The 27,647-nt window shown below is 31.8% G+C and overlaps 1 protein-coding gene across 1 annotated transcript in view; it reads left to right on the top strand.

Moving 5' to 3' along the window:
- LOC118184237 (uncharacterized) overlaps nucleotides 1–24,563 on the top strand; it is a 33,387-nt gene extending 8,824 nt beyond the window's left edge. The window contains exons 2-3 of the mRNA XM_035354201.2: nucleotides 18,643–19,366; nucleotides 24,248–24,563. Coding sequence (XP_035210092.2) covers nucleotides 18,643–19,365 — 723 coding nt within the window. The 3' untranslated portion in view covers nucleotide 19,366; nucleotides 24,248–24,563. The remainder of the gene's footprint in view (nucleotides 1–18,642; nucleotides 19,367–24,247) is intronic.
- Nucleotides 24,564–27,647: the final 3,084 nt, after the last annotated feature.

Genomic DNA, 27,647 nt, shown 5'->3' with positions numbered 1-27,647 from the left:
ATCAAAAACTCACTTCCGAATTCAGATACTTGAAAGTTTTGCTGGAATGTTTTAGTAGATGATGCTTGTTTGCTGTAATTTTTGTTTTAAATGAGCGTATATGACAAAAATTTTCTTCTTAATTTGGAAATAATTGCTGGTTTAGCCAAAATATATTAACAGTTCCATATCTGAAATAAATATGGAAAGATTCTATAAATTAATGACAAATTCTATCACAAATTTAATTTTTCATCATTTTCAAGATGGTAAATATATTCGAAATGCGCAAAAAAGCAATAGATATAAAGCTTTTGATGTCATAAAAATGGAAATCGTGTTCAGTTGTTGAAGATGCACTGAAGTCTTGATTCCATTTCAAGCTAACAGCAAGAAATTAAAGATTTATCCTATGAAAAACTAAGCAAGACCCAAAATTTAGAACTGCAAAACTCGCAGAGGATTTAGAAGAACGGTTTGCAATAAAAATTGAACCTGAAACTGTTGAAAGTGTCATTAGAACACATGGATACGATGGACGATCAGCAGACAGAAATCCAGCGGATAATCAAAAGGAAGAAACTCTTCGTTAACAACAAAATAAGCAAAATAAGCCTGGCGTTTGAAAAGAACATCGTAGAATGATAATTTTTTCATGATATCTATAAATTTCTCTTAGATAATAATTTTAAGATTTTCTTAGATTATAATTCTAAGATTCTCTTAGATCTCTCTCTCCCTCTTATGAATCTCTCTTTCTTTCTTTCTCTCTCTCTATAAATTCTCTCTTTCTCTACATCAATTATTTTATGAACATAGTAAAAAAAATTTTTGGAAATCAATAATCAAAAAGTAAAAGCTACCTCAAAAAATTTTCGTACATTTTAAAGAAATCTGCTGAATTATATAATAAATAATGTGGTATCTCTGTCAGTTAATATTTTGTAAGATATCCTGCAGCATTTACGATAGCTTTAACATCTGGGCATAGTTTTAGCATACGATAAAGCACGAGATAAAAGCAGTTAATTAGTTAAAGCATATGGTAGCTTTAACCATCTGGGCATAGTCAGTTTTTTTTGTAATATCTGCCTTAATGTTCTTCTATCATTTACTATTTTTACTTCGATTTTCCTTTTAATGTCGTGTCTTCGTATTCTAATTCTCTCTAATGTGCTCTATCTTACATCTGGTGTTTTCAGAACTTGTGGACAACTATAGACACACTGATGGCAAACGTTAAGGGCCGTGTGCTTAAGATCGTTATCCAGAATAAAAAAATAAAGGTTATATTCAATACCCAAATTCTAAATGAATAATTTAAAATTATCTTTTAAAACAATTAAATAAAGATCATTATACCATCAATAAATATGAAATTAAATAATTCTGATGCTGACATGCACCCTACACAATAAAACATCCACCGCCATGCTTTACTGTTCCAACCAAGGTCTTGGGATTAGGTTCCTCATTTTTTCATCTCCGTATAATCATAAGGTCATCGAAAGCAAAAATGTTCAATTTGCTTTCATTCAGCTTCGGCCTTTTTTACCTTTGAATTTGCGAAGGATTGGATTAGATTGGATTATTTAATTATGGCAAAGCACACGAGGGCTATCTGCCTAAGCCTTCGTGGAGGACTATTTAAGGGAAACTGGCTTGTATACACGTTACACATGGGGAAAACCACGAAAACGCCCCTGCAGCCAGCCCGTTCGCGGGATTCGAACCTCGGATCGAATTACCAGCGTTCAGCATCTTTACCGCTCGGCCGCTGGTGGGCTTGATTTTGCGAAGGAAAGCCTACGATTTCTAATTTTTTGTACTCAAATAAAGCTCCAAATAGTCACTTGTAGGTAGTATACAACTGTTCTGAAGTTATCAAAATTTTTTCGTATTCTCAGGATTTAACTCCTGTGGAACATATATGGAGTAAATTGAGGAAAGGAAGAAGAAAACATGCCTATCTTCGAAAGTTCTACTAAAAGCAGTTCTTACTTAAGGAAACATTCTTGCACGAATAAATTAGTGGAATCCATTCCAAAGTAAGCACATCAAAGTGTAATTTCAGCTACAGGATATCAACAAAATATTGAATAATCTACTATTTTCATTTTTTTAAACTGTTTGTTCAAAGCATTCGAATACTTATGTGAGTTGATTTATAGAACTTTTTGAATAAATTATTATTTATTATTTTTTTACAAAAATATTTTGAATAACTTCTTTCAAAACAAGCAGTTTAAAAAAATGATCAATAAGTAGATGTGATTGTAAAATAAAGTCATTTAGCTAATATTTAGTAACTGATATTTGCAAATAAACTTACTTGAAAAACACAAGTGTTCGAAAACAATTGTCAGCCACTGTAACAGTTATCTTGTGACCAAACTTTCGCACTCTGTAAACCTATCCTTTTTGATACATTTCCTTAGCAAACATCATGTACTTTCTAACATCTATTCAAGGGATATTTAGATATAAACGTACCCAAAACCCCTGCATACACGAGACACTTTTGGTGTACAGTTAATAGTAGTTGAATTTTATCTTTTCTGCATAAAACGTTGATTTAGTTTTCTCGAAATGTTAATCTTTCCATTGGGCATTTATAACATTTGCCGAATTCCGCACATTTATAAAGTATTAAGAATGTGTTTAACAAGCATAATTTAATCAAAACGTAATTGAATTTATTATAGTGTTATTTGTATTGGTCCAAATAAATGGTTTAAAAACTGTATAAAAGATTATTTTATTGTTTAATTCGTATACCAAAACTGCTTAAAATGAAAATTTCAAAAACTTCCGTAATGAAAAACTTCATTCTAAGAGGCTTTTCCCAAGCTATATAGCAGACATTTTTTCCTTTCAATCTGGCAATGAATTTCTCTCATGTGCACTTTCTATTGTACAGTCTTAACGAAGAATTAAAAATCAGCTTTGATTTATACTCTGTATATAGGCTACTTAAAAAGCACTGATATTTGACTTGTATGCGAACTAATTCAGAAGTCAAACAAGAAAAATCAGCGTTATATTTACAAAATTTTCACAGGACTAGTTCCGATGGTTTTACCGAACCACCATCTTCAGCTGCAAAACCGCAAATGAACAAGATAGGGAATAATGATTAGATAAGATAACAAGGCTTTCTTATCTTATCTAATCATTATTTCCTATCTTGTTCATTTGCGGTTTTGCAGCTGAAGATGGTGGTTCGGTAAAACCATCGGAACTAGTCCTGTGAAAATTTTGTAAATATAACGCTGATTTTTGTTGTTTGACTTCTGAATTAGTATTTATTCGGCGTGTTATTGTGTCTTAATTATAGAAGCCCCAAACAGGCTTATTTTTTGCTTTCTTTTTTGCACGTGGTGTGGCCGCCATTTTGTATTTGCATGAGTTTCGGTAAGTACATTTTTGCAATTTTCAAGTTATGTTTATGTTTTGTATATTTGGATATTGTGCTTTGCTTGTCTGATTTCATGCATTCTGCTTACAAACGTTTTGTTTTCTATTCATTTCAGTAATAGATTTTTCTGCTGTTTTGTGTGTGCTTTATTATTGCTTAGTTAATTTAGTTTGATTTTCTGCATTGTTTACCATGCCTTCATCAATTAATCGTTTCACTAAATTACGCCTGAAACTACAAAAATTCCTGAATCATCTTGACTTTTTACTTAAATGTAAATGTAAAAAATTGATCCCCAATTTTATTCAAATCAAATCTAATCAAAAACCTTCGAGTCGCGTTTCAAGAATTCTGTTAAATTGCAAGCTTGCCTTACTTCGGTCCGTCATAAGGGATACACGTCAACAATTGTCCAAAATTGAACATGAACTCTATAAGCTTCATCTGAAACTCGCTAAATCATATCCAAAATTCACTGCCCTTGAACAAAAGTCTTGGTCTAGAACGGAGAATGCAGTTAACCGTCATAAAAATACCCTGGCAGTTAAATTCGAAAAACTTCTTTTACAGTCTTCCAGTTCAAGTAGTTCAAAAAATCTTCCCATTGTAAACGTCAAGCCAATAGTTAATATTTCTAATGTTAATCTTTCAGAAGAACAAGAGAGAATTCTAAAATATAATTTTAACTTCTCACAAACCTGTAAACCCTCGGTTCCAAAGATTTTGGCTCCTATCGAAAAAGGTTTCAAGTTCAGTAAAGTTTCAGATTCACAGAAAGAAATGATTAGGCATCTTATCGCTCATAATGTGAAATTCAATAATAAATATTTGAAGCCAAATCTAACTGCGAGAGAAAGAGCTACAATGCGCGAAATTCATTCTAACCCGGATATTATCATTTCAAAGGCCGACAAAGGTGGCCAGATAGTCGTCATGGATAAGAACACTTACATCGATGGTGTCACTAAACTCTTAAACGAAGGATCATATAATCCGATCCCTAAAGATCCTTCACCTTCGGACTTGTCAAAAATAAACACTGCGATCAAATCTTCGCAAATCATTTCAAGCAACTTAAAACATTCGCTTATCCCATCTGTTGCGAATTGTGCCAAATTATATGCTCTTCCCAAAATTCATAAAAGTGGTATTCCTTCCCACCCTATTGTATCAAATTTAGTTACTGCCTCGTATCCATTAGCTCAATATTTAGTTTCTAGATTTTCAACTCTGTTAGACAATAACATTTACACCATAAAAAATTCAATAGAGTTTGTAAAAAAGGTTAAAAACATTTCTCCTAGTAATTTACTCATGGTTTCTTTTGATGTAAAATTAGACAATAACATTTACACCTGTTAGACAATAACATTTACACCATAAAAAATTCAATAGAGTTTGTAAAAAAGGTTAAAAACATTTCTCCTAGTAATTTACTCATGGTTTCTTTTGATGTAAAATCATTATTCACCAATGTCCCAGCGGAGGATGCATTAAGATGTCTAGAAACCAGACTTCGCGAATTTCATTTCTCTTGCATCGAAATTGATGAGCTAATTTCTCTCACTCAACTCTGTTTGAAACAAGCACATTTTGTTTTCCAAAATAAATATTACAAGCAAACTGAGGGATTAGCCATGGGAAGCCCCCTCAGTCCCATCCTGGCTAATATCTACATGCATTATTATGAATCAAAATTGTTTGAAACTTTAAACTTCCCGGCATGGTTCCGCTACGTAGACGATACTTTTACCCTGTTTGAAGGTAATAAAGATGATTTAAATAAAGTTCTTTCAACAATGAATTCTATTGATCCTGCTATTCAGTTCACTTTTGAACTTGAGACTTGCAATTCTCTTCCGTTTCTCGACATTCTGGTCACACGTAACACATCCAACTTCAGTACTACGGTTTACCGTAAACCTTCATCGGTTTGCCTTCCACCACACTTTAAATCATGTCATCCGACTAAACAAAAGTTAGCTTCATTTTATTCCTATGTCTTTCGTGTTCTTCAAGTTTGTTCCTCCAAACTAGCCCTTGATGAAGAACTAAATTATTTAAAAGCAATAGCTATTGACAGGGGCTTTTCACCCAACATTATTAATCAAGCAGTTAAAAAATTCTCATCTCAACACATTAAGTCTTGTCTTAGGAGATTATAAAAATTCTGTTCTCATTCCCTTCTTTCCATCAATTAGCTATAAATTTGCACATATTTTGCAGAAATTTAACTTTCGGGTTGTTTGTTCTCCCATCAATAAAATTCCGAGTTCCATGCTCAAGGACCCCAATTCGGATATGAATTCCTGGGGTATTTATTGGATTCCTTGCCAGTGTGGTTTAATTTACATTGACCAAACTAAGAGAGCCTTAAAATTTCGCGTCAAGGAACATGAGGCATATGTTAGAAAAAAGGAAACACAGAAGTCTTCTGTTGCTCAACATTGTTGGTCCGAAAATCACACTTTCAATTTTTCTGCTGCCAAAATTATTCAAAAAACATCTTCCATTGGAGAACTGGATTTTCTAGAGGCATTTCACATTCATAAAAATCTTTCTGTTCTAGTTAACGATCCTAATTCCAATCCAAATTTGCCTTCGGCCTTTAAAGAAATTATGTTTTAGTTCTGGTTTCACCAACAGATGGCGGCACTTGCTTATTCTTGCCCAGGCTTTCTTATCTTATCTAATCATTATTTCCTATCTTGTTCATTTGCGGTTTTGCAGCTGAAGATGGTGGTTCGGTAAAACCATCGAAACTAGTCCTGTGAAAATTTGTAATATAACGCTGATTTTTGTTGTTTGACTTCTGAATTAGTATTTGTTCGGCGTGTTATTGTGTCTTAATTGCATGCGAACGTTGATGTAATCGATATCATACCAAATACGATAAATAATTAAACAAAGGATAATAATACAAGTAATTGTCGCCTTTATTAACTGGTAACGTTTCCAGCTGGCAGTCGGAAGATTCATGGTTTGAATCACGGGGAGGGTATAGCTGATTTTTACTTCCTTGTTCGAAGTAAAGGAAATACTGCAATCGCGAAAAATTTCGGGTATCACATTTCAACAGAAATATCTATTTTGACAGTTCCTGAAACCACTTGGACAATTTTATTCCTTATACTTGTATGTACGAACAGCATAAAGGACTCCTTTTTCCAAAACGAATTGTAAAATGGATTCAAAGGGGATTTTTTTTTCGTGACGTTTGTACGTAAGTACGCATGTATGTTTGTATGCATCTTGCATAACTCAAAATGATTAGCCGTGGAACTTTGAAATTTTCTGTATGAGATTGCTTTAACATCTAGTTGAATCTCCCTCTTAATTCCAATCGGCAGTACCAAAAGTGTATAAGCAAGTAATGCTCACTACTTTTAAGCATTGTAAGGAAGTGGGTATATTACTTTCTTACGTTCTCAATATTTCCTTTTAATATCTTTTATTCACCTATTTGTCCTTGTTTCATTGTTTTTAGTTGGTTTTACAAAGTTCTTTATTGATTTTATAAAGTTTGCATTGTGTTAATATGAATAAAGGCGAAAGTGTCGGGGGACAATTTTCTCAGGTATGAAAATAAATCACATTATTATAAAAATAAAACTCATACTTGTAAGAATTATATCTCGATTTTAAAATTGATTTTAAAACTTGACAGCACAGTCAATTTCTTACAGAATTCTAATTAGAAATTTGAATAACTTAAACTCATCTTTCTAAAAAACTTTTTTTTTTTTCATAATTCTTATATGACGAAAGAACGAAACACTTCCTCATTTATTCACAATTGTCAATTAATCGGAAGTTAGTTTGTTCCCCTTGAAAAGTGATCTAATTTCCGGTCAATAACGATAATTGCTTAGCTTGTTGGTTGCATTTTCATTTTTAATTATACCTTTTTAATATTTCCCTTTTAAATATATTCAAGATTCCATTTTAAATACACGAATGAGATACTTCATTTCAACAGAATTCTTACTACTTTTGTAATCTATTAGAAAATAAGTTATTATTTTATGACTTTGCAGCTTTAGCGTAAGTATTAGGCAATTTATTACGATTGATTAACTAGTGTACTTAAATTTTACACACATATATATAGTATATTATATAGTATATACTTCCATTAGCCAGTGCTTGTAGAGCAATTTTTCCAACTGACGCTTTTCCTTTTAGTGTTCCAAGTACTTTTTCAAATACATTTAAAATTAAGACACAATAACACGCCGAATAAATACTAATTCAGAAGACAAACAACAAAAATCAGCGTTATATTTACAAAATTTTGTAAATATAACGCTGATTTTGTTGTTTGTCTTCTGAATTAACATTTAAAATTCTTCAAAAATTTATAATTTTTATTTTAACTTTAATTTAATTTTAATTTTTCCATCTACTTTTAAATTTTACGACTTAGTAAATTGGAATTTATGTAGACTTCAAACTGTAATTCTTAGTTTTCTTTATTGGATTTCTTTATTTTACTTATGAAATATTGGAGTTATCCCCTTTCATTCTTATGATTATGTTTAATTAAATCTTTGCAACCTATCCACATTCTTAATAGTCCTTCCTTCGGTTTATGTTGTTTTTTACGTAACGACTCATACCTGCTTTAAAGCGCTTTGTTTGGTGGACTGACAAGCTTACTCCTATTTTTTACATTTTCTATTTTTATACTCTTTCCATTCTTTTTCCATTGTTTGAGAAGCAATGGCTAATAGTTTTATATATGTTTTGGCTTACAATTAACTTAGATTTATGTAATTTTTGGCTTTAACATTTATTTTATATATTTTTTGGCTTAAGGTGTATTTAAATTTTTATTTTTTTTTCTTAAAATTTATTTAAATTTCCTAGATTTTTCTTCCTTTCAGTTTACTGAATTAAACAAAATTCAGTTTAAGTATTTTGCTACAAAAATTCAGTGTACTGCAGATTAGCTCTTCTGTACTTTTAATCAATGAACTCGTATCACACACATAGATTCTCATAAATAACATTCTGCAATATGACTTGCATGAAAACTTAAGGCCATGCCCAGTAACCCTGCAACAACAATCAAGTTTGATCTTTGAAGAGCATTTAATAGTATTTATCTAATGACTTAAAATATCTGTAATATTAAGTACTTATGGCAGACCGAAAGCAGACTTAACTTTAGAATAAACAATATTCTTTAGAATAAAAAAAATTCTACTTTAAATTGTCGCACAAATATTAATAATATAGCAACTGAAATTAACAGTGCAGTTCTGAAACACTTCCAACAGCGTGATTTTTCAATAAAATTAGCTTAGACATTTTGGAAATTGTTCCCAGTTTAAAAACTACACTGCTTCTGGAATCTATTTACATGCTGCTATTTAAAACAGTTTACCCATATGGGCTTGAATACCTACAGTAAACAAATTGAAAATGCGCACACTTTTAAGTGCATCAATTTTAATCTCTGTGATACTAGAACTCTACGAGGAAAAAGAGGTGGTAGTAAGCGTAATAACAGAATCCTTACTCTAGATTTTGCAAGATTATTCTCTTTCGTAAGTATTTTCTTTGATTCTGCTAATTTCACAAAAAATTTAATCACATGGTTACATGCCCGCACTAATAATTTCTTACATAAACTAGAAGCTAAATTAAATTGCAAAGGATACATTATTGTAAACGATTCTAGATTTCTGCAAGTATAAATTATCCAATAGACTTAATACAAGCAAAATTTTCTGTAAAATTAACTTCCTTTACCCAAACTCGGCAGCATAGAATAAATTTCAATAGGATCTTCAGACGCTGTCAAAACTACTTTCCAGCAAATAATATTAAAGTTTCAGCTACCTTTAAGTATCAGAAGACTTTAAGTAACTTATTGGTTGATCATCATGATTAATTCTACAGCTACATGTAATTACCAGTCTCCAGATTATGTTGATTTCATTGATCCTCACCATCAGCATGTGCTCACAGGTGATCTTCATATCATAAAGAGCCGTCATCTACGAAGTCATGCAAAAAGGAACTAAATTTATGTATGACTATCGGCAAAACTATATGCATTAATAGCATCATAGAAAATGTTAATGAATTCATTCTCAGGCTAGCTACAGATTTAATCTACCCAATGCAACTTATATGGAATGGAAGTCAGCAGTTATTTCTCAACTCAAGCGACATACTATCAAATTCATGTTTCTTGACAATGTGCAATGAACTCAGATTAAACAACAAATTCAGGAATTACAGCAGCATTTTACTATCACAAGAACAGATAAAGCTAGCAATAACTTTATATGTAAAAAATATATTGCTCAAATATTGGAGCATTATATGCAAAAATGTTATGCTCGGATATTGGAGAAAGAACTAGCGGCACCTTTACCTACAAGCGCACCAAGATGCAAGAGACTGCGATTGTTAAAACATTTTTAGCATTTCACAAAAAAATGAGAATTTCACTTTTTCCAAGTTGCAACAGAATGGCTAATCTATATGCACTTCCTAAAGTTCATAAAGTTCCTGCTAAATTCAGATTTATTCCCCGATACCAACAATTATAAGAAAATATTAGTTACATCTTTGCATAAAAGCTAAAAAGATTTGCACATTAATTCATAATTTAGTCAACAAACAATACAATTATAGCTGGATCATTAACAATAACCTACCAGTTATACACGCTATTAACAAATTAAGCATTCATGAAATAAAGTGCTACGACTTTGAAAACTTTTATACATCTTTTTCTCTTAAACACATTTTCGGCAGTCTGCTAGAAATTCCAAAATTATATCCACAAGTTTACTCAATAGTTAGTATTGAAAATTTGGAAAACTCTCCTTCAATGTACGTTTTTCAGTAACTTTATTAAATTGCATAATAATATTTTTCTACAGATCAGAGGATTTCCCGTGGGCTCTAACAGCTCAACACAAATTTGTAATTTATTTCTGTTTACACAAGAGTATAAATGACAACTAAAATTAACCCTCCAAACGTTATGAGTTTAGCCCTGAAATTTCAAGTTCCTCAAAATATCATGAGTAAATAGTATTTTCTTGATTGTAACTAAAAAATGCATTCAACGCTCACTTTGTACCTCGAGTCTGAGTCTTTTCTTTTCTTTTTTTTTTTTTTTCAATATAATCCAACTTGAAATTGGATACATTAAAAGCTGGCAAAGATTTTCATGTGTAATGAATATGAAAGCCAAATTTCTATACGGAATTTTTCACCCATAACACTAAGAGGCACTCCAGAATTTGCTATTTGAAATACTTACAGGTACACAGAGGATATTATCTCCAATAATAACAAGGTGATAGAAAGACTAAAAAAATCTATCTTAGCATATAAGGTCCCGCGTTCTTAGCAAGCCCTTATTTCTCCCGCCTTCTTGGCATGCCTTCGTGGTGTGCTGGTCTGCACGCTGGACGCGCATTCCAGAGGTTCGCGGTTCGTTTACCGGCGAAGGTGTTGCTCATTTTTAATTCTCCTGCTTCCGAAAAAATACCTAATGACTCTACAGTGGTGCACGAACTAAAAAGATTTGGATGATGATTCTCACATCCAGGATTTGGCGATTGGGTTCCCTAAAACCCCAGTCGCCCTTTAAAAGGGGGAGAACATAAGGCATTTCTCCCGCCTTCTTGGCATGCCTTCGCGATGTGGTGGTTTGCACGCTGAACGCATATTCCAGAAGTCCGCGGTTCAATTCCCGGCGAAGGTGTTGCTCTTTTTCACTTCTCCTCCTTCCGAAAAAAATATCTAATGACTCTACAAGCATTCTCAAACTTAATTCAACTAATACTAATCAACATGTAATAGATTATCTTGATTTGAAAATTATTAATCAACACACCATACAAATATTTGACAAAAGAAGAGATTTTAAGTTCGCTGCTATTAAATTAAACATTTGAAATTTAAATATTTCCAGACATTCATGATATTAAAAGTGAAATCTCTTTACTAATTAGCACACTCAAGGACAACCGGTAAATTTGTTAATTATTTTTAGAGATAGAAGTACTTTGTAGTTCTTGCTTAATTAAATTGTAGTAAAGATCATATCTATCTATCTATCTATATATATATATATATATATATATATGCACTATATATGCACTATCTTAACATTATATATATTTTTAGATAGAAGACAGACAGAGATAGATATTTGCAAGCTTGGTCCACAGAATAATTCTTTTATTTCTCGACAAAAGGATGTTTGTATTGTAGCAGAATATTTTTAAGTAAACACGGATAAACTGGTTTGAGCTCGTCCGTACTTCAATGAGTTATTACATTTTTAATATCTGAAGAACAAAATGCAGAAGCTAAATGTAAGCAGGTTGGAAGGACAGAAGCGAAAGAGGGAATATGACGTATTGGTTAATAATAAGTTTTATTTCCCAGATTTAAAACCATTATTGACTGAAGTGGTATGCAAGTATATGTATCATAAACGTTTTATAAGAATCAAGAGAGAATTCCTGATTTTGGAATGACTAATTTTGAAATGACTTATAGGCAATTACTATTTGTACTAAAGAGGAATTAATCAAATTAAAGGTTAATTTATTAAAAAGAGGAAATTAGCTTGTTAAAGGGGAAATAATCAAACTAAAATAGAGGGTTAAAGGACTATTACAAACTTAATTTATAAATATAGTGTTATGTATATTTTGTTTTACGCAAGTAGAAATAGTTTGCATTTTAAAGCAAAATCTATTTTTGTCCAATTAAAATTAAGCTGATGCATTATTTTTCTTTGACCTAAAAACATGGCAAGCAAAAAAAAAAAAAAAAAAAAAAAAAAAAAAAAAAAAAAAATTATCTTTTGAATTGCATTGTAAATACATATTTGGCCTGAAAAAGAAAGCAATCCAGTTATCCAAAATTGACGATAAATCTGAATTTAACAGGGGTCTTGTGAAATTTAGGAAGTGCGTAAAGGCTAGGAAATCCGTTGTAGAAGTTGTTAGTAGTAATTTTACGTTTTCCATGTAGAACATTGAAACGCTTTTGGAGTACAAGAGGATTTTTGTCCTTGTTGACCTGGAATTGTGTGTTCTTTGTATTCGGTAATATGACCAAAGTTGAGAATCTGAATAATCTCAAGTATAAACAGTAATTTACGTGCAATATTTCCTACACGTATTTTTCAGTATTTCAATAGTACAATGAAAAGTGTATAACTGTTTTAGTTCAGAGCATCTTCAATAAAGAAAATACGGTTTAGAAACACATTAGGCAAAGCTAATTTCCAATAAGCTTCGTTACCTTCAACAGAGAAAGATTCGCGCAAAGTGGTTAGGGACGTACAATGTTGTTGAGAGAAGGACCGTTCATTTCATTTATTAGTGTCTATATTGAACGCGGGGAAAGAAGAATAATATTTTCTTTGTGAATGAGTATCGATTTTCTTTGAAGCTCTATTTCATGAGCGCCTTGTCAAATGTACAGGATCTTAATTATTCTTCTCCCCTAAAAGAAATTACTTTGAAATGTAGCCCAATATTTTCATTACACTTAAAATCCCTCGGCCTTCATTGTCAATAAGTGATTTATAGTACTTTTGAAGCACTTTAGAATTTTTATTTTTGTGCGAAAGGGGTCATCGAAGTTATAATAAAAGTTTCAGAATCGCTTTCGTTTTTTACCAACAGCGCAATATTTGATACATTTGACAGCAGAGTGAAGATATGATCTTAATTAAATTGAACACAAACATAAAGCTTTTTGAATACATATTTAGTTATAAATTTCGAGGTTCCATGAGCGGAATAATCTAAAGTTTTTAAAACTGTGTGCTACTATAAGGCCTTTGACTGAAAAGACTATATTTCTTTTCCTTTTCCCATTTCGGACTTCTTTTTTATGAGAATTTTGTATGAATAATTTTTTTAAAACTTGACGTTAAAGTGATCTAACATTCTTCAAACTTTTTTGTCGTTGTGGACGCGAGATTCTTTTATCCTATACGTGCATTTGCAGTGTGCTTAGTAATTTTTACCTTCACTTAAATTTTAACAATATACTTAACTGATAGGTAGATCCATAAGTATCCGATCTCATATATAAAAAGTTGCTTCGAAATAAATTCCTTGTGCAAACATATAGTGGCAATACTACGTGAATAAATTTTAAAGTTCTTTTAGAGAAATTGCATGCATTCGATTTTTAACTATTTTCTGAATGAGGTGATGTTCTAGATGTTAAAAAAATTATTCTAAAATGTTAAAAGCTGCGTGTCATTCTGTGAGTGTATTTTTAATTAATGAAAGTCTTAATCTCAAAAAGAAATAAATTAAAAAATAAAAATCTGAAAGCTTTCAGGTTTTATATTACGCCCAAAAGGGCGTTTTTTTCATTTACACACACATACACGTTTCGATAGCATTTGGACTAATGTTTCTTTGAGATAAACGTGAGTTTAATCCAAACGTGAGTCGTTATCACCGCACAGAAAGAAAGAGGTAATAAGCCTTTGAATTTTGGCCGATAGTGCCTGTTTTAAAGTAACGGACTGTAGGAAGGCTGCCGCTGAATTTCTTTCAAAATATTCTAATTGTAGGGAAACTTGCAATGCGTAGCTGCACCATAAAATCTTTCATACTGATACGGTAAATTTAAGAATTGTGTTCGAATGTAGGTAAATATTGGAGAGTTTATAACACTCTGTAATTAGAACAATCATTCATGAACACTCTTTTCCTTACTTATTTGGTTTTGGAATATAAAATAGTGGAAGCAATTACAAAAATTTAACTCAAATTGAAAGTGAGAATGATTTAAATAATAGCCGCGAGCAAAGTGTGGAACATTCCTTGCTAGCTAGTTTAAAACAGAAAAAAGTTGCGGAACATTTCAAGTGAACTAAAAGAGCAGAAAATTAAAATAGCGAAATTATAAATGTAGTAATAGCGAGGAAGATTATGTCATAAGTTTATACAACTCAAAATTGTGTCGCTTATTCTTTTACATGATTTTACATGAAATTTTATATCCATTTGAGCATAAATTCCAGTTCGTCATACATATTGACCTAAATGTGATATACACCATCCGGAAAACGAATTTATAATGATGACTATTTGCTTTTTTATGTACAGCATTTAGTTTATTCTGAGATCTGTAATTATTTACAGCGAAGATAAAGGCACGCCTTGCAAATTTCTGAATCATGTTCCATGAAGCTATAAGAATAAAAGGGAAAAAATAGCCATCGCTCACTTAAAGAGACGGGAAGAAAACAATTTCCGAAACGCACCCTCTGATACATAAAGAAGGAAAGAAAGTGCATGAATATTTTGCAAGATGAAGATCTAAACTGTAATTTATTAAGAGGAAATGGCAATGATTTTTAGATATGGCATATATTTTTCGGATGGTTTACCACCAACCATCAACCGTGGTAATGTGTGTGTTATAAGAATTGTAAGGAAGTATGGCAGAAATTCGAATTTTTTGTGTGGTTTTGGAAGAAGCAAAACATACATGTATTGGTGAGTGTGTTCGATGAGGTATGACTTGGCGAGGTGGATATAAGAAGTCCCGTTAGGTAATGACGTAACATTCGAAGACCAAGTCAGCTAACTCATGGAACGGGTGAGTGAAACAATTTTGTTTGAACTTCACTATTGGGTGTTCGAGGTGAAATACTTAAACGCGTAATTCTTTTTCCTTACATTTTTAACTTCTGATTTAACAGTTGCGTAATTTGAAGCATATTGCTATGCATCGGATATATTATAAGCATCTTATTTTGTACAAATAAGTTTCGACAGCATTTTTGCTGGGGAGATGCAAATTCGTCACTGTTGTTGTTGTGACTTTTGACAATAACATCAGAAGAAAATCATGAATTTTATCGTGGCAAGGAGCGAAGCGTATATCGCTAGCATGGACTTTCGATGCATTATAGATGGCACTGCGACTTTGGGAATGCTATGCAAAACTTGTTATATTAAATTAGTCGATGATGCAAACTTTTTGTGATTCGAAAATTAGAGTAGTATTATAAAGCACCCGTAAAATCAACCACTAGCATTAGTGCCCATGAACTAATAAATGTTTCGCAATACATTTGTTTGTTGATAAAAATTTTAAACCATTGAGGCTTGATGCGAAAATTTATTAGGAAAAACTAAATCTCAGCGCATGAAATCAGATATTTTTGTAAAATACGGCATTAGTGATAGGACGTCATTTTGGGTAAGAGGAATAAAAATGACTTTCTAGTAGATATTTGAAGCTATAGTACAATTGATCGGAGTATAGGAAAAGAAAGATTAAATCTTATTTTACTTTATTCTTCTTAAATGTATTTTCCTTCCAAAACTTGCGACAGTTTGAATAAATAAAGTACTTTATTATACAATAATCCATTTTAATAACAAAATAATACGAACAAAATAATACGATGTGTTTTCCTTCCAAAACTTGCGACAGCTTGAATAAATAAAGTACTTTATTATACAATAATCCATTTTAATAACAAAATAATACGATTCTTCATAACGGTACTTGATTGGTAATTTTTCGTTTCTGTTGATTTTAAATGTTGCTATTTCACTTTCAAAAATGCTGCTATTCAGTGTTGCTACTTCAATTTAAATAATCAGACCTTTTAAATTTATTATAATGTTTCAGGAAAAGCATTAAAATAATTTTAAAAGCCTGATTTTTTTAATTCTTATAAGAAAAAGTAGTATTCTGAATAGATTTAATTTATTTTTCTTGTATTCAAATTCTTCTGAATATAAATATTGATACCGACGCACGTATTATTTTTACAGCATGAAGGAGGCACACGCTTAAAAAACTAGCATACGTTGGTATTTTCAGACGGTGAAACTTTTATGCTAATGAATTCAATCAAATTTAAAAATTAAATGTTATAAATCTGTGCTACTTTATTTTTATAAATTATGTCTACTTAACGATACTTTCGCGGAAAGTTATTTCTTTTCTTTTAGGCAGTTCATCCTGTCGACTAAAACCATCCTGCTGTCAGAGATAGATTAAAAATTCAACAAAACTCTACTTGTAGGGTTACAACTAATGAGAGAATTTACAAATTAATGGTTGAATAGCTTCTGGAAAATAACGTTAAAAAATTAGGCTCCTTGTAATATTATAATTATGAAGAACAACTTTCTTCAGATAATATCCCAGATCATTCCTCTCTACAAATCGCTTAGCAAACTCGAATAGCAAGTGGAAAATACTATGATTGTGATGAAAAGTGTCGTCTGCTAAATCTTCGAAAGCAGCTGGGCGTTTTCTTTGTTGGCATGAATTACTGTTAAACTTTCAAGCCCATAAACAACCTTTCATGTAATGTTAACTTGCATAACTTGGTTGTAATCTGAGCAGTTTATATAAGCTAATCTGACTCTTTGTACACGACTGTACATATTTCTACCTTCGTGAGAGTAACTGGATTATATTAAATGTGCAAGTGATTTCTTATGTGCATTTTTTTCTTAAATAACAATACATATCATACAATTTCTTTAGCAAATTATAGCTAAAAAATATACTTCCGCCGTACCTGGATTCGAGCCCAAGACCCTCCGACTTCTGTCTCTATGAGCATTTAAGATGCTTCTTTGTCGTTCCAAAAGTGCGCAAATCACTCAGTCTAGAAAGATATTTTAAAACTGTTCATTACATTTTTAGTACTGAATGCCCGATGATTACTTAAGAAATTTAACGAAATCGGAGTTCGTCTCTAAATTCTACAGTGACCATTCCCTCCAAAACATTTTGCTCATAAACGCTACAGCACTAAAATCCAGGAAGCAGACACTGCATCAAAAAATGTTGTGAATCCTTTAGTTAATAATAACAAATCATTAAATAGACAAACGATAGTAAAAGAAGCTTATATTAGGAACAACTGGAATCGTTTTTTGATAGATTTATAAAACAAAACGGAAATAGTTTCAGCTTTAAAATCGTTAGAGTATTCATATCAATCATAAACAGAACTGAAGCATTTGCGACTCATAGAAACAGAATTAATAAATGATATGGAAAAATGCATTTGCCTATCTTTGCAATAGCATGAATTAAACAGATATAGGATTATTAGCAATTTATATAAAGATGATGTTGAATGATTTTTCTGTAAAGGAAAAATTTTTAAATGCTTCCACTAACTTGGAGAATATATTTTATATTTTAAAAATTGTTTTAGTAGATAAAAAAGTAGCTCAAAAGTTAATTTTTGTGATGATAGACGGCGAGCGAGCAGTGGCTGGTAAGAAAGAATATGACATGTATAGAGGATACCTTGTTTCCTAACTTTTTACGTATCAATGTATTACACATCCACAAACCCTTTGTTAAAAAATTAACAATTTTAAACAAGTACGAGTAATTTCAGTTGCAGCAAAAGGTTATCACATCTATAATAAAATTAAATGCTCTATTTTGTGAATCTTCCTTTATATACTACAGTGAAATGGCTAAAATGAATGAAAGGTAAAATATTTGAGTAATTTTGCCTTATTTATTTAGTTAGAAAATAAGGATTATTTAATCGACCTCAAATTGTCTGCTGATGTAACGTCAAGCTTAAAGAAATTAATTGTAAAACTACACAAAATAAATCCCCATATCGCTTATATGATGGGTGCAGTAATTGCATTCATATACCAAACAGTTTTATTGAAATGTCATTTGATAAAACCTTCATTATCACACTTTCCTAATGAATAATATATTAGTGGTAGCCCAAAATTTGAAACATTTACTTCTAAATAATGTATAAAAATTACAGATGCACTATTTAAGGCGGTTTCTTCCATCTTTGTTGCTTTTATGGCAATAGAGCCTAGTATAAATATTTTTATAAATTTGTTCAATACTACTGAATTTTATGTGTCTGGCTATAATTTCTAAATATATTCAGTTTAATAAATCCTATAGCCTAGAATCAGAAATAAATGTTCAAAATGATCTTATTTTGAATAATGAAACACGTTTTGGAAAATAGTTACTTTGACAATAAAGATAAAAATAGTTACTTTGACAAAATGTGCTTAAATGTATATTCGTGTTGCTTAGCTTCTTACCCAGAATAAGAATTACTTATAATTTTATAATTAAGCAACCATACTATTGCTATGTTCTAGAGCTAACGGCATCTGAAATTTTAAGATAGTGTTTTCAAAATTGATTTTTAAGGACTTTGTCTATATATACTTTTTCTCTCTTTCTTTCAGATTCTATTGCATCTTTTGATCGTTTGTATTCTCGGCGCTTTAGTTTCCGGAGGAGGATGGAGTTCTGGAGGGGGTGGCGGAGGAGGATGGAGCAACGGCGGAGGTAGTGGCACTAAAGGAGATACAGGAGGTGGGATTACTGTTCTCGCCATTCCTCTTACTCTCACAGCAACATCTGCTGGTGGAGGTGGAAAAGGAGGTGGAAAAGGCGGTGGAAAAGGTGGCGGAGGAGGAGGATGGCCGTCAGGAGGCGGTGGTAAAGGCGGAGGTGGTGGAGGTTGGTCATCAGGAGGCGGCGGTAAAGGTGGAGGTGGAAAAGGTGGAGGTGGAGGAGGATGGCCTTCAGGCGGAGGCGGTAAAGGTGGCGGAGGTGGTTGGCCTTCTGGAGGAGGTAAAGGAGGTGGAAATGGTGGTGGGGCTGTCACTCTTCTAACATTTACAATTCCTACTGCACCTGCGTCAGGCGGGAATGGCAAAGGAGGTGGAGGAAAAGGAGGAGGAGGAGGAGGAGGCTGGCCGTCAGGAGGAGCCGGCGGATGGCCCTCTGGTGGAGGTGGTAAAGGAGGAGGTGGCGGAAAAGGTGGCGGCGGCGGTGGTGGTGGTTGGCCATCAGGTGCTGAAGATTGGCCTTCTGGTGGCGGTGGTGACTGGGCCGGTGGCGGGGGCGATTGGCCGAGTGGTGGTGGAGGTGGAGGCTGGGAAGAAGCTGAAGACTGGTGGTGAGGTATGTCATTAAAAATTTATATGAATAAAGCTTTTAAATACAACCAGATGAGAGAAATTAAAACTATAAATCCTACATTTCTTATGCTTCCGTGAGTAAAATATAAATTTCACTGATTAAATTTTGATATGTTTTATACTTTTCATAAATCATTTTTTGTAACACGTTTTCTATCTTAAAGCATTAATTTAGGGACGCGAAATTTGCTCATGCATTTAAATATTTGCTTTGGTAAAGATGCAGCTTTTATTAAAATCTAGACTAACCTGTTCAGACTTAAAATAAAATGCAATAAACCCACGTTAGTTTCTATACAGTTTCAGCTGAAAGTCAACATTCGTCATACGATTCAAAATTAACTCTGAAAGCAGTTTTCAAACACATTTCATTTTGGATCTAATGAAATTTCATTTTCATCTCAAGTAGTGATTATGAAAACTCATGAATGATATTATTTTTATTATAGGTATCACTATATACCATTTTCATTTTAGATAACTTTTCCGTTTTAATATTATATTCTCAGTCTTTTCTTTTAAAGTATTAATTTTGTTCTTTATTGAAGCAATATTAATGACATACAAGTTGTTTTCAAATTCAAAAAATTAAATTTTGTTTTATTATCATTAATAAACACAACGAAAATAAATTTTATGCTTTTAGTCGATGATTATATTTTAAGTATTGTTTAAACCATTAATCTACACAGAGTAGTCAAACTCAAAATGATGTTCTTAATTTTTAATAATATTATATATGATTTTATATTTGTGTGTAACTGATGTTAAAGTTATCCGTCTTCTTTCAGGAATTCATTTTTAGCAAAACGTTAATTACACTTTTCTTATATCTGCAGTGACTGAATTTTTATTTTATTATTAAATTGCAAAATTTGATATAATTTGATCATAATTGCTGTTTATTTCATAAATTACGGTTTCATATTTTTAATTGTATAATTTCTACATGCCATCTTACCAGATTTAAATTCATGATCTATAATCCGGAAAAACTCCTAATCCGGAATCGCCGAAGTCCCAACGAGTCTGGATTATGGACTTTGTACTGTACTTTAACCACACTGATAAAGAATCTTAAAAGCCTCAAAACGTTATAATCTGTAAAAGAGTCATTATGGACTAATCTAATCTTTATTTTTTCCAAAGTTATCCAATGCCATGTTTTAAAAATTTTAATCTTTCTTTTCTGTTTATGCAATATATTTAATGCAATTTCATAATTGCATTTTTTTTATTATTATTAACTTTTGTTTTGCATATTTACGCGAATACTTCTGATGAAATGACGTAGAATGTCTTTGTGTTTGAAAACAGATATTTCGTAGAAAACCAGCTTTTATCTGAAGCTGAAGTTTGCCTAACTTTTAAAACAATAAACACGTACACTTTAGCTTCTTTATTGAAGATATATTTAATAGAAAACGCAATAAAAATATAATAGTTCTTATATTATTGACATATATTTATATTTTGAACTTAAAAACAACATCTTAAAATTAACTGGTGCTTTTGATTGCTAGCCCCTTACATGAATCTCCTCTAAGTAAGTGTGAAAAAGTTTAAGGCTCAGCTCATCATAGGTTTACAAGAATGGATAGTGAAGAAAGAAGACTGAATTTGAAATTAGAGCATTTGTAAAATCTTAGTCTTTATCAATCTTAACTATGTGCCACTCAAAATTTTGTAAAATCGTTGTACTTTAATCCCATCTGTAGCTTACTTAATCTATTAAAATAATATAGCTAGATTTTGTTGCTTTTGAATATTTATTGTGCCTGAAGATGTTGGTTAGATTTTAATAAAGAGACGCAACAGAGTAGAAACATTAATTGAACTTAAATGATTATTACAATATGTATTTTACAAAAAGTGAATTACAGTATAAAAGGCACAAAAAGTGAATTACAGTATAAAAGTTCTCTACTGCTTGCGAAGAATAGAATACATATAGCAGTTTCAGTAGCATATAATATTTGGACTTCAGTCAAAGTAATTTTAGTAAACATCTCATCAAGACATACGCGCCCACCAACGGCCGAGCGGTAAAAGTAGCTGAACGCTGGAAGTTCGGTCCGAGGCTCGAATCCCGCGAACGGGCTGGCTGCATTGACGTTTTCGTGGTTTTCCCCATGTGTAACGTGTATACGAGCCAGTTTCCCTTAGAAAGCCCTCCACGAAGGCATTCCTCCCCTTAGCAGATAGCCCTCGAGGAGAGTGTTTAAATTTAAGCCTTCCATCAGAATCTGTGTTACAAACAGTAAATTTAATTTAGTTACAAATTAAAGAATCTTGGCTAACTTCAGGGTCTAGATAAAATTCTAACCACATTTTCAGTAACAGATGCTCAATACTTTCGGACTGCAAGGAGACTGTCCAAGTTTTCTCTTCGTGTTTTTGTATTACAAATGAGAATTCGTTTTACCTAATTGTGTAGGGGCGCTGACAGATCTGAGTTACGTTGTTTCGAGCTATATCGCTGTTACGAGCTATATAAGCTACGAGCTATATCGCTGTTACGAGCCATATAAGTTGCAGTACAACCTCAATCTATCATTCCCACAATGGCCGGTTTCTCGCATATCGTTTTCAGCGTTTCTGGCCTCAAATGAAGCGTTGTACACGAAGTTCTACCCAAATAAATGCTGCTTATCGCCGAGTCCATCGTTCCCCGAATTACCATTTTCCTACATTAACCCTGGTAGTTCGGTCCGAGGTTCGAATCCAGCGAACGGGCTAGCTGCAGGAATGTTTTCGTCGTTTCCTCCATGTGTAACGTGCTTATTCACAAAGTCTACAGACCGTTTCTTCTGCTGTTTGCTCCGATTGGTTAAAAGAGGTAGGGTTACAGAATCTAGTGCTTGGCGACTTTTGGTTCATCGTCTTTACAATTTGTATCTGAGCGTCGTGTACCAAAAAGTGAGCATAATTCACCGGAGAAACCGCAGCCTAGTGGTAACGAGCGGGAGAATAATTCCCAGACTTCTAGGTCGCCGGTTCTATCCCCGCTCGTAGCTTTCATAAACTCTGCTCTATACGGATTTATTTTTATTTTAACTTTATTGAATGACTTTGTCATTATTTGTCTTTTCGCCTTCAAGTACGGTGTTAAAAATTAAACGCCTTTAGTTTCTCTATTTTTGTTAATGTTAATTTTTCTTATTTTTATATACTGGTTTGTACTCTTTGTAGTAGGTACCAGTAAGCAAGATTACGATCCAAGATCCCGAAAAGCGTTTCAATAGATATAGCGCATAATGGAATAAAATATAATTTTAGTTATACTTACTCGTAAAAAGAATAGGTATCCTTAAATGTTTACTGAATGTTTTCATTTGGTTAATTTTTTAATATTTCTTTATTTGTATAAATTAATGCGCTATTAAAATTTACACAACAGACTCTTCCTAAGTGAAATAACGAAAAAGTGCATATGCTGTCTCGATATAAACACCTTTTCTTGTAAAACAATTACGTACTTTTAAAAGTTTAAATTCAAATACAAATAAACTATTAATAAGATCAGTAGGTTATTTAAGATATATTCCACACAATTCCTCTAAGCTTTCATTTATAAACTTAAAAAAATATTGAATGAAATAAACGCTGTTTCCGTTTGTTTGGCGTTAATTACCACGCCTACAGGGCGATAACTCGCCATTCCAAATATGACCGCCAAGCAGATGTTTCCTCCAATGAGAGCAGCCAGTAGCGAAAATGTCTGTAGGTTTTGTGAATATGCGTGTAACGTATATACGAGCCAGTTTCCCTTAGAAAGACCTCCACGAAGGCATCCCTCCCCTTAGGCAGATAGCCCTCGAGGCTTTGCCATAATCGCACACACACACACCTACATTAAACATTTGCAAATAACATTTCCGAGGCAGCATTTCCTGCGTTGGATCATTGAAGATAATTTTTGTAGTGAACTTCTTATTAGTTATCTACGCGACCTTCTATTTCGATTATAAATCTGATAGCACAGTAATTCGTACTTTGCTTTCAGATTCTCATCCGTATTAAATGTTATTTCAATGCAAGATGTAGTAAGGTTATTTCTGTTAGTTTTCATCAGTTTATAGCTGTTAATTTTTTAAAAGTTTCAGAATTAATTTGCATAGTTAATCTACATTGAGCATGAAAATGGGAAATGAAAGTAAAATTGAACTACTAAGAGTGGCGAGCTCCATCCAGACGTACAAAGCTTTACGAAAAATGAAAGATTTTTTTTCTATGTGCAAAGATAAAGCAAAGCGGAGTATGAAAACATTTTAAAATCCGAATCTTGAAAAATTACTTTCCAATCAAGGCAAAATTTAAATAAGAAGCAAAATGCACTTTACGATATTTTTTTTATTGTTGAAAAGTATATTTTTACGCAGTAGAAGTAATAATTGTCATTTGCTTACAATATGTAACAATTTCCCTATTTAATCCTTCCCCAAATTCTCTGTTTTTTTATTTTCTGTTCATTCTATGAATAAATCAAATTAAAGTTCAACTATAATAAGGATGGAATCATACATTTTGAGATAAAAGCAACTAGATCTATATTTAAACGACCAGTGTTCCTTTAATGTACTAAATAAATTTACTAAACTAGAAAGGAGGAATCTAGTATAGTAGGACTTAAAACCCTACTGAGGTTAAAACCTAAGATGTGTTAGTTTATTAAATTTTACTCTTAATTTATCATTGAGCAGTTTAGAAGTTTCAATTTTTATTTATGCATAAAATTCGATGTAAAAAAAAAATCTGTTAAAATTTGAAAACACCATGAGAAATCTTTTAATAAGTTTTTACTGATTATTGTAGATACAAGCATATTATAAGCATAAAATTTATGTAGTTCCTTCTCTTCCAGATGCTAGTACCTTGGAAGACTTACAACACGAAGTTCTTGAGGTCATATGTAGACCATTTTCCCCTTACATAGGTTTGTGCCCAGAAGAATTCAGACAGAATTCTGTTCCTACGAAAAATCAGAAACAGCCATCTGGAACGGGTAGAAGTTAAATGAATGTGAATTCTTTGCATTTGTTCAGGGAAATATACATATATTTATATATTTATATATATATAGTAGGTAGCTGTGCTTACCTCGCTTTTACGGGTTGCAGAAATTACTTTTGTAATCCTACGAAAGAATGTGATTTTAAATAAATATTTGATAAATCCCATTGTTGATATTCTTTTTACTGTGACACGTTCAATATAGATTTAAATGTAAACCTATTCAAGCAGTTATTAATATTAATTCTGATTAATTAAATTAATTTCATAGATATATATACTTTTCATTGGGTAAGTTATGTATGGCGGTGTGTCAATCAATCGAACATGCATTTATTTTGAAGCTAGTTTTCCTTTGGAATTTTTTAAAGTCAGTTTGCTATCAGATACTTGAAATGCTGAAGTTTAAAGTTCTTAATTCTTGGCACTTAGAAATGAAACATTAGATTGGCAAATCTTTTACGGGATATTAGATAAAAAAAAGCTAACATTAATTTAATCTAATTATTATGTGTATACAATAGTATAGTTAATAATTAAATTAATAATTTTGAAAAAGGTTAAGTTTTCATCCATATTTTTTTTTTACTTTACAATGATTTTAAAAAATAATCTTTTAAAATCCTGCAGATGGTTTAATTTTTGCATCCATTTTACCAAATATGAAATATGATATGAATAGAACATAGAAAATCCATTCATTCTTTTAGTGCAGTAGTAGTCAGCTTTTATTTATTCCATGCCCATATTCGGGAGGAGGACAGCGTTATTCAAATTTTTATGGCTCTAGGTACCTTTTTTTTCACATTGCGAGAGACATACTTACATTCATGCAGATTCTTCGTTATTTAATTTCTTTAAACAGGCGCGATAATATTTGGTGGCAACAATTTGAAAAGTGCTACACCGTAACATAAAATGTCGTTTCAAATAATAATTCAAATGTTATTTTCTATTAAATTAGACTAAAATTTAAGTAGACTCCGATGAATTTTAACGCCAGATGTATTACATAAAATTGCATTTGTAGTAGTTCCATTTTTTATTTGAAAAATACAGAAGCCAACATTTAGCTCTGCTGCAAGGCGTCACAATTGAGAGAATATATAATATATACGACGCAATTGGAGCGCAATTTACCGCATTGGAATTCCGTCTAATATAAAAGCTTATCTTTCTTTTCCACGGAACCGGCAGAAAGTAAATAACAAGAAGAAACAAGCTTTCGGTAGTTATTCTTCTTCAGAGCAAGTAACCGTATCCAATGTTCTAGGGCAAAACTCTCATGAGCTCTCAGAAGAGGTTGTTGACCTGATCTTGACCTGAAGGATTTGTACTTACTGCTTGAAATAAAGAATTATCGCAGAATTATCGTTTTTCTCTACATTTCATTTAGTTTCCTCCTTCTTGTTAAAAACTTTTGATGAAAGTTAATGAGTGTGGTATTTCTATTATACTGAATTTGAGCAGAAAGCTTAGTTAATTATGGGGAGTGTACTACCAGTACTTACCGGTAAATGGAAGTTACTGTATCAGTAACTCATATCAGTTTGATTGGCATATATCTTTATAATTTGGCTGCCGATGTGTTTGAAAATATTTCATAAGATTACAATCTGATATAAAATTTAAAAGTAATTAATTTCCAAACTTGCCTGATACAATATTAGCATCCCAACCGATAAAATTCGATATCACAACATTTTATTTCGAAAATATTAATTTATAAATCACTGACGTCACATTCAAATTCAAGTATGACAAATTAGTAACAAAGCTACTTTTAAGCTTCGTATAATAGATAGACGAATAATTTATCCTGATATTCTGAAATGCGTTTTGAGTCCTGGTTTCAAAAACTAGAAGATTACGGAATTTTAATAAACGTAGTAAAACTGTAATTAAGCAGAAAGTTGTAGAATTAATTAAGATATAGATAAGAACAAACAGATGCCATTTATTTACCAGAGAAAAGATCTGATTCTGATTCTGAAAATTTTCTTGGCCCAAATCTATCGGCATCTGTTGCTATGTTACTACCGAAAAAACTAAAATTTGTGGTAAAGCCCAAATGACTGTACACCGTGAAGAATTGCAAGGCAAATGTATGTAAATAAAATGAATAAAAATTAATTCAAATTTTTAAAAAAGTATAAGGCATATTTTCAACAAGGAAAAAATAAGAGGAAAATACATTTTAACAGCGTTTGATTTTCTAACGGCTACCAGACCAACTAGTGTAGTACCTAAAAGAGATTTCCAGCAGCTCTTTTATTTAATAGAAAAATTATATTTTCAACTAGTTTTATTGCAAAGACATGTACGTATGCAGAAATTAGTTTTTTATGTAACGCTAATTATTCTAGTTTCTTATTTTTGTGTATGGTTTTTTTTTATTATTTTTATATATGTTACATCATTCCAGATTTTGTGTTCAGAATATAACATTTGTTCATATATTTTTTTTTTGTAGTGTATGGGAAAGTTTAAATAAAATGTTAATTTTTTTATTATGTACTTTATTCAATAATTTTTTGGAGTGAAAAATTACCGATAATCCTATTTTAATTTCCAAGTTTACCAAATCACTGGCAATTGAAGTCAGTGAATTAAAAACCTCTCTATTTAAATAGTTCACTGACAAATATCATTTCATTCAAAAGCTTGATCTGAATAATACAAGCCTTATTATTCCTCTGAGATCTGAGAATCCAATAATTAAACTGTCTTATTTTATCCTCGGCAAATTAAAAAAGCTTGATAACGATCGTTAAAATAACCCGTTTTTCTCTGTCAAAAAATAGACTTTTGACAGAGATATGAGAATTAGAAAATGGAAAGTTAGCGTAATAAGCGTTGAACTATTTACCGTAAAGTTAGTTACCGTAAAATAGTATTATTTTTCTATTTAGAAATCTGGCAAGAAAACTTGGCTATAAATTGTATTAATAAATATTGTCAAATGGCGATATTTAAAACAGAATTGAAATATCGAGTGTACATATTTTATTGACTGGATAAAAGGGCGTTTTCAATAATACCGAGTGAACAGAAAAAAAAAAAGATAGACGCAATTTTATTTATCATTTCAAATAGTTTTTTTATTAATTCACCATGAGCAACATTAGTAGCTTAAATATTAAATCTGTTTTCGATTTCTTCTAGACGTTATTAAATATTTGCGGAGTTACCTAGGTGTTTGTATGGTGATTCGACGTTTTAATTCTTCTGTACTGCGAAGCTCTGCAACA

This window comes from Stegodyphus dumicola, chromosome 6 (assembly GCF_044657685.1).
Source record: "Stegodyphus dumicola isolate Sdum_Otavi_A_Nest chromosome 6, ASM4465768v1".
NCBI classification, from domain to species: Eukaryota; Metazoa; Arthropoda; class Arachnida; order Araneae; family Eresidae; genus Stegodyphus; species Stegodyphus dumicola.
This window is presented reverse-complemented; position numbering and strand designations above follow the sequence as displayed.